The sequence below is a fragment of the Sarcophilus harrisii genome, chromosome 4 (assembly GCF_902635505.1).
Source record: "Sarcophilus harrisii chromosome 4, mSarHar1.11, whole genome shotgun sequence".
Classification (NCBI taxonomy): Eukaryota; Metazoa; Chordata; class Mammalia; order Dasyuromorphia; family Dasyuridae; genus Sarcophilus; species Sarcophilus harrisii.
The window spans coordinates 436998015-437006130 of NC_045429.1; the positions used below are offsets into that span (position 1 = coordinate 436998015).

General features: G+C 38.8%; 1 protein-coding gene across 1 annotated transcript; it reads right to left on the bottom strand.

Annotated features, from left to right (window-relative positions):
* Positions 1-6599: 6599 nt before the first annotated feature.
* On the bottom strand, positions 6600-7251 carry LOC116423460 (calmodulin-like). Its single transcript, XM_031967746.1, has one exon. It carries the CDS (start codon positions 7182-7184, stop codon positions 6735-6737), a length of 450 nt encoding a protein of 149 aa, XP_031823606.1. The 5' UTR covers positions 7185-7251; the 3' UTR covers positions 6600-6734.
* Between the last annotated feature and the right edge of the window lie 865 nt (positions 7252-8116).

Consider the following 8116-nt stretch of genomic DNA (forward strand, 5'->3'; position numbering starts at 1 on the left):
GGGGAGAAGTGTAAGATAAAAGAACAGTGAAAAGATTTTGGGGAAAGGTTTATAAATGACTGAAGGGCAGACAGAAGACATTATATCTGATCTTGTGATTGATAGAGAACCATTGGAATTTATTGAGTAGGGGTGGAAGCAGGGCAGGTGGCTTTAGGAAGATCATGTTGACAGCTGGAGGAGGATGGCCTAGAGTGGGAAGATTGCAACAGTCCAGGCATGAGAGTCTGTACCGGGGGCGGAAGAGAGGATGAAGGAGGAGAGAAGGGGATGTATTGGAGAAATGATGCAAATGTGAAGTTGACAAGCTTTGCTTGGACAATAAGGGGGTAAGCAATGGAGTCCAGGATGACTTATATGTTGTGAGCCTAAGTGACTGGGAAGATGTTAGTATCTGCAGCAGTAACAGAAGTCAGGAAGAAGGGAGACTTTGGAAGAAAAGATAATAAGTTTAGTTTTGAACGTGTTGAACTGAAGAGGTCTAGAGGGCATACAGTTTGATATGTCCAACAGGCAGTTGGAGGTGAGAGATTGGTAAAGAGAGATATTAAGAGCTGGAGAAGTAGAATTGAGAATCATCAGCACAGAGATGAAAATTGAATCCATGGGAGCCAATGAGATCACCAAGTGAGGGAGAAAGAAAAGGGCCCAGGACAGAGCCCTGTGGTCACCCGTTAACCATTGTTGTGACCTAGATGAAAATCTAGCAAAGGATATGTAGGAGAGAATAATGTTATAAAGACCAGATAATTACAGGATATCAAAAATGGTCAAAGAATATGAACAATTTTCAGATGAAATTAAAGCCATCTCTAGTCATATGAAAAATATGCTCTAAATTACTATTGTTTAGAGAAATGCAAATTAAAACAATTCTAAGGTACCACTTTACAGCTCTCAGGTTGGCTAATATGACAGGATGATAAATATTGGAGGGGATGTGGGAAAACTGGGAGTTAGTGGAGTTATGAACTGATCCAACCATTCTGGAGAGCAATTTGGAACTATGCCCAAAGACCTATCAAACTGTGCATATCTTTGATCCTGCAGTGTCTCTACTGAGTGTGTCCCAAAGAAAGCATAAAAAGGGGGGAAAGGGCCTATAATTGCAAAAATGTTTGTGGCAGCCCTTTTTATAGTGGCAAAGAACTAGAAACTGAATGTATGCCCATCAGTTGGAGAGTGACTGAATAAGTTATATATAGTATATGAATGTTATGGAATATTATTGTTCTATAAAACACAATGAGCAGGTTGATTTCAGAAAAGCCTGGAAAGACTTACATGAACTGATGCTAAGTAAAGTGAGCAGAATCAAGAGAACATTGTACATAGCAACAACAGGATTATGTGATGATCAATTGTGATGGCCGGCTCTTCTCAACAATGAGATGATTCAAGACAATTCCAATAGGCTTGTGATAGAAAGTGTCATCCACCTCCAGAGAGAAAACTATGAAAATCTTGGTGTTTTTTTTCCCTTTTGATCTGATTTTCTTTTGTGTAGCATGATGAATATGGAAGTATGTTTAGAAGAATTGTAGATGTTTAAACCTATATTGAATTGCTTCCTATCTTGGAAAAGGGGAGAGGAGAGGGAGAAAAATTTGGAACATAAGGTTTGGGAAGGTGAATGTTGAAAACTATATTTGCATGAATATAGAAAAACAAAATACAACTAAAATAAAAAATAAGAGTATATCAAGGAAAAGAGGGTGACCAACATGATTAATTTGCTAATGTTGTTCACCCTTAATTTCCATTTTTCTGCCTTTTAAAAAATAGATCATAAATTGAATATTGAAAGGGATATGAGAAAATATCTAATCCAACCTCCTGATTTGATAGACGGTAAAACAGAAGTCCAGGGAGGGGAAATGACCTGCCTAATGTCACACAATTAGGTAAGTATAAGGAGCAGGATTTGAATTTAGTTCCTCTTATTCTAGAGCCTTCTATGCTGCTAAAGGCCTAAAAATCTGCTAGTGCCCTCTAAATATATATATAACGTCCTGGGGTCAAGCTTGATTATCCTGCCTCAATATTACTCAGAAACTTCCTTTCAGCTGTGTTAAGGGGAAAGTTAAAAAAAGACTCTGGAGGCTCCATCAGACCTGAATGGGCACAATTATGGGCACATAATCTAAATTATGAAAGAACTTTAGTATCGAGCTATAGGTAGAGCCGAAAAAACCTGGTTATTTAAAAAGATTCTATCATCAGGAATGTCACCTTCAAGACTGGCCACCAGAGGGCGGCTCATCAAAACTCAGTGATTTGGAAGTTGGACTTTGGCCAAGACCAGTGACAACACAGAGAGGGACGCGCTGGTGGAACAGTCCACACATGGCATAAGTATAATGGATCCATTATATAGCAAGTGGCAGAGGGAGGGCATGGATGAGTGGTGCCAGTGTAATAAATCAGAGTCAATGACCTCCCCAAAGTAAGCTGGACAAATTCACAGATGTCGGGCTAAACTAGACTAAACAGGATTTTTCAGTGAGTGGGTGGACATTGCTTTCTCCAATCCCAGAAAAGTGGGGGGAAAATTCAGATTCCCTTCCCATTTCTCTTGTGGGAATAATCTGACTCCAGGAAGAGGAAAAGAAATTTAAAGGTCAGATAATTCCCTATGGGCAATTAATGAAGTCTTATTCCTTTGAGTTGGCAATCTTGCCAACCTCACCTCAGATGTCTTGGAATTGGGAGGAAGTTCACGGCTCTTCTTCTCAAACGTCAGTAGTTTTCAACAGCTATTACGAGGTTGGTGACGCTGTTGGAGATGGAGTCAGAAAGACTCCTTTGACACCTGCTAGTTGTGAGATCGTGGCAAGTATCTTCACCTTCTGGAAACCCAGTTCTTCCATCCACAAAGATAAGGATTCTTACAGCTCTGGCGCTTACCTGGTTGTCATTATGAGGCTCTTATAGGGCAGTATGTAGAAAGGACTTTGAAAACCTATAGTCGTGATATAAATGTCACATTTATAGTCAGAATGCTGTAGGGCAAGAGTGTGGGATCTGAAATCAGTAAGAACTAGGTTCAAATGACACCTCTGACACTTATAAGCTATGTGGCCGTGAGCAAGTCATAATTTTTTGGAGCTTTAGTTTTCTTACCAACAAAAAATGGGCATAAATGGTGCAGGATGTGCTAACAGCTTAATACTGCACCGGTTTTTTGGGAGGCCTTGATTTGCTAGCATTACAAATTAATGCTGGTAGTGGAGGAGAATGCAGCCACATGGTGGCGCCATAGTGAATAGAGCCCTGGACCTGGAGTCAGGAAGACTCATCTTCCCGAGTCCCAATCTGACTCAGACATTTACTAGCTGTGTGATTCTGGGCACGTCCCTGTATGCCTCAGCTTCCTTCTCTGCAGAATGATCTGGAGAAGGAAATGGCAAACTTCTTCTGTATCTTTGCTCAGAAAATATCAAATTGGGTCACAAAGAGTTGGACGTGACTGAAATGATAGGGAGAATATTGCATGAATGGTTATTCATGTTGCAAATTAAACCTAAAAGTGTAACCTGCCTTCCAGAGAGTCCATTGTTAAATATTTAGATTCTGATTGTTAAATTAGTATACCCCTGTACTATAGCAGAACAGTTGCCAAGTCTTATTTATTCTACCTTCACATGTCCATGATTGGCACTTTTTCTCTATGCCCATAAACTCTGTGAGTTCAAAAGCCCTCATCACTGCTTAACTAGACTATTGTGATAGCCTCTGAATTGCTCTGCTGTCTCTATTAATCTTTTCTTTCATTGGATCCTAAAGTCATAGAATCATCATTTTAGAATTGGAAGAAACTTTAGAAGTCATTGGCACCGAGGTTGCTGAGTGGGTAGAGCATTAGACCCAGAATCACAAAGATCTGAGTTCAAATCCAGATAGCTATATAGTTGAGCAAGTTACTTAATTTCTAGAGGCTTGCCTCAACTTTCTCAACTTAAAAATGGGTATAATAAAAGCACCTAGCTCCCAGGTTTTGAGGAAAATTAAATTGAGATTACATCTCAATTTATCTTAATTTTGATTTTAACAGATTAATGTAAGGAAGAAATGAGATGATATTTTAAAGCACTTAGCTTAGTGCCTGGCTCATAGTAGAGCCTATGTAAATATTAGCTATTATTATTTATATGCTATATTAATATGATCTATGTTGTGCTATTATTTTTATACCATATTTATTCATATTTATATATTATATTCAATCTCCCCTCTCCGTTATTCCAGCTCCCACTTCTGTGTCTTTGTTCAATAAGTACCCCATACTGGGAATGTCTTTCCTATTTACTGATGCTTCTTCAAATCCATAGCTTCTTTCTAAAACCAGTTTAGGTAGTACTTCCTTTGAAAGAGCTTAGCTCATCGCCCAGGTATAAAATACTATCTTTCTGGAAATTTTAAAATGTATTTTGTTCTTATTCTTCTACAACTCCCAATGCAGTGAATGACTTTGGCGTTTCTAAATCAAGGTCTTTCCTAGGTCTTACTTTATCTATAGCAATGTTTATTCAGTAATAAGAATTGATGCAAAAAATGGTCCAATTTATGATCATCCGTTTGGGAGGGAAAGACCCTCAGTTTCTGGCCAGAACAAAAAACAATCGCTATTTACACTCATTCTCAGCCATCAAAATATAAACAATGAGCCACAGAGGCTTGGGTTGGGGCTATTACTGACCATTAATGCAAGAATGCTAAAATGATTTGGGTTTTAAAAAGTAGTAGTCAAGTCCTTCCATTTGAAACTCAGTGGGCTTTTTAAAAGACTTTTTTTTTCAGGGCTATATGGTATATTTCAAGAAGTCATAGATGAAAACCACTCAAGATAAAAAATAAATTGCCCCAGATTTTTGAAAAATATAGTTAATTAGAATGTGGAAAAATCTAGCCCCCAAACCCCAAAATGTTTGAAGGAGGAGGAGGAATAGAGGAAGAGGAAAAAGAAGAAAAGATAGAAAGATAGAAGGAAAGAAAAGAAAGCAGTATTGCCCACCTTCTGTTCAAATTGATAGATTGGATCCCAAGAGAGCATCTGCTACTACTCCTAAATAATATGGTAAAGACAATTAATAGAGAATGTTTTCCTAAAAATCTAGTTGACTTCTTCCCACAGATATACACAGTATCAATGGGAAAGGTAAGTTTAAAATTAAATCAGAATAGTATATGTGTAAGTACATGTGTAATTATTTTTTTGTATCAGAAAACAAATATACAATTTGGAATGGATTTGAGGCAAATTTTGCCATAAGCAGATTTTTTTAAATGGGCTAAACAAAGTTTAAAAAAGCAAGTAATAATAGAAGAAAATATTTTCTGGTACATGATCAGTTGTATAAAAAAAGTATATGAGTACCTGAGGCAGCAATGATACAGTGAATAGAGTGCCAGTCTGAAGCCAGAAGTCTCAAGTTCCTAAGTTCAAATCTGGTCCCAGACACTTAACTAGCTGTGAGATCCTGGGCATGCCATTTAACCTTACTGTTTGCCCCAGTTTTCTCATCTGTCAAATGATCTGGAGATGGAAATGGCAAATGGCTCTAGTATCTTTATCAAGGAAAACCCCATATGTGGTCATGGAGATTCAGATATGATTGAAATGACTAAACAACAATTTGGATAATATACCGTTTTTGCAATAGTACAATTTTAAATACATATTGTTGGCCATCAATATTCCATTCAGAATTACTACTATACACTTCAAGAACATGCTTGTTCTTGAGAACAAGAAAAAAACTACTTGAAGGAAGAAAAGAAAGGAAGGAATGATGGGAGGAAGGGAGGGAGAGAGTAAGGAAGGAAGGAAGGAAAGAAGAAAGGAAGAAGGAAGGGAGGGAGGGAGGAACAAAGGAAGAAAAAAGGAAGGAAGGGAGGGAGGGAGGAAAGACGAAAGGAAGGAAGGAAAGAAGATGAAACAAAGACATAACCCAGATAATTCCCTCATTTGACCAACTCCGTTTAAGTTTAGATTTCAGAAGGGCTTAGCTGGAGTGTGGAAGGGAGGCAGTTAATGTTATTTATTAACCATCTTGATTTGCTTGATCTCTGCTTGATCCCAGACTGACCTGGGAATCAGAATCAGCCGAGCAGGAGGCAAACCAAGTATCTCTTAAGCTGAATACACAGACATTATTTGCAGTTTTCACTTGCTGATCTTGCAGCTCCCTCAGTTGTGCTACATAACCAACTCAGACCAAATCATGTCGATTCCCAACCTGGTAGCTGAAGCTGATAGGGCCATGATATGACTTCTGAGAAACAACCCAACCCAGGGGACCAATGGCCAAACCCAGGGGACCAATGGCCAAACCTAATGAGACCGTTCCGCAATTACCCTCTTACCCCCCAACTTAGGGTTTTTATCTTTATAACCCATGCTGCCTAAGCCCACCCCGCGCTTGTTGTAACTGTTGCTTCCATGCATGTCTGTCTGCCTGCTTAGGAGGGATAAATACCCACTGACAACCTATTTGTCTGTCTTAGACCGAACTCTGGAAAAAGGTTGACAAGAGTAAGCCACATATAACATGTTACTTGATCAATTTTCCAAAATAAAATTTCTGGACAATGACAGATAAGGAGAAAAAAACATGGAGGAATGAGAATTCTAATTCCTACACATGCAGTGGAATAGGGGTGGGGAAACGTCTTACAGAGAAGTTACAAAGAAAAGACAAATAAAATTGCACAAGTTATTTGATGCAATGTCTTCACTTTGCTGTCATCATTTGCACAAATTCTTCATAGTTTACTTGGCCATCACCATCCATATCGGCTTCCCTGATCATTTCGTCAACCTCTTCATCTGTTAACTTTTCTCCAAGATTTGTCATCACGTGGCGAAGTTCTGCTGCGCTAATAAAGCCGTCACCATCCTTGTCAAACACACGGAATGCCTCTCGAATTTCTTCATCACTGTCTGTGTCTTTCATTTTCCTTGCCATCATAGTCAGAAACTCTGAAAAGTCAATTGTACCATTACCGTCAGCATCTACTTCATTAATCATATCCTGTAATTCAGCTTCTGTGGGATTCTGCCCAAGCGACCTCATTATAGTTCCCAATTCCTTTGTTGTTATACTACCATCTCCGTCCTTGTCAAATAGAGCAAAGGCTTCTTTGAATTCTGCAATCTGCTCTTCAGTCAGTTGTTCAGCCATGCTACTAGAAACCAGATTGCCATCAGTCAGCCTCCACTCTCAGTGGTTTCACAAAGACTAATTTATAACCTTTAGCAACTTAGCTACTTAGTGCTGGATTATGACATCTTAGACAATGACTTTAGTCTGCCAATCCAGTCAGACCTGGGATTTTTAAAACACATGACTAAAATCCTAGTAACTCTCTGTTTTCAAAGAGTTTACACTCTAATTGAGATAAACAAGATACATAAGAGAAGGCAGCTGCAGGGAAGATGGTAAGTCTCCTGGGCCCAGAAGTATGTGAGTCAGGATGGGGGCTAAGAAAGAACAAGCCTAGCTTCCTATAGTTGTTGCTTAGGATCAGGATTAGCCCATGAGGGACCTGCTAACTTGTAACTTTTAATTCTTTTCCAAAATCGACTCTAGTTCCTTTATTCCTTTGAGTTTCCAGTTTTAAATGTCTATGAATCCCCCTACCCAAAGACAAAGAATGTAAGAAAGTCCATACAGCATCAGAAGAATGAATCATATAACCTGGGCAGCAATGGATATTCTGTGAACCTCCTGCCTCCACCAATCCTACCTCAATTGGAAAAAATCAGTAAATACGTTAATAAATATTTCTTAAGCACTTAATAATGTGTCAGGCAGTGCTAAGTGTGGAGATAAAGAGGCAAAAGAGAGTCCCTCTCCTCATGTAGCTCCCCTTCTAATGGGGAACTTGGGAATTCCTGTGTACAAGGAAAGCGTGCTTTTTACAGAGACCAAAGGCAAAGAGGAACATTAATAAAACTCATGTTCTTACTCAGCAAGAGAGCTGGGCTAAAGGTTTTATTTTCTATTTCTTACACATGCTTTGGAGTATAAACATTATTTTGTGGAAAGAAGAAAAGACTATAATAGGGAGAGTAGCTGCTTTTAGTGCTTCTAGCCATCTGACCATTAGCTTT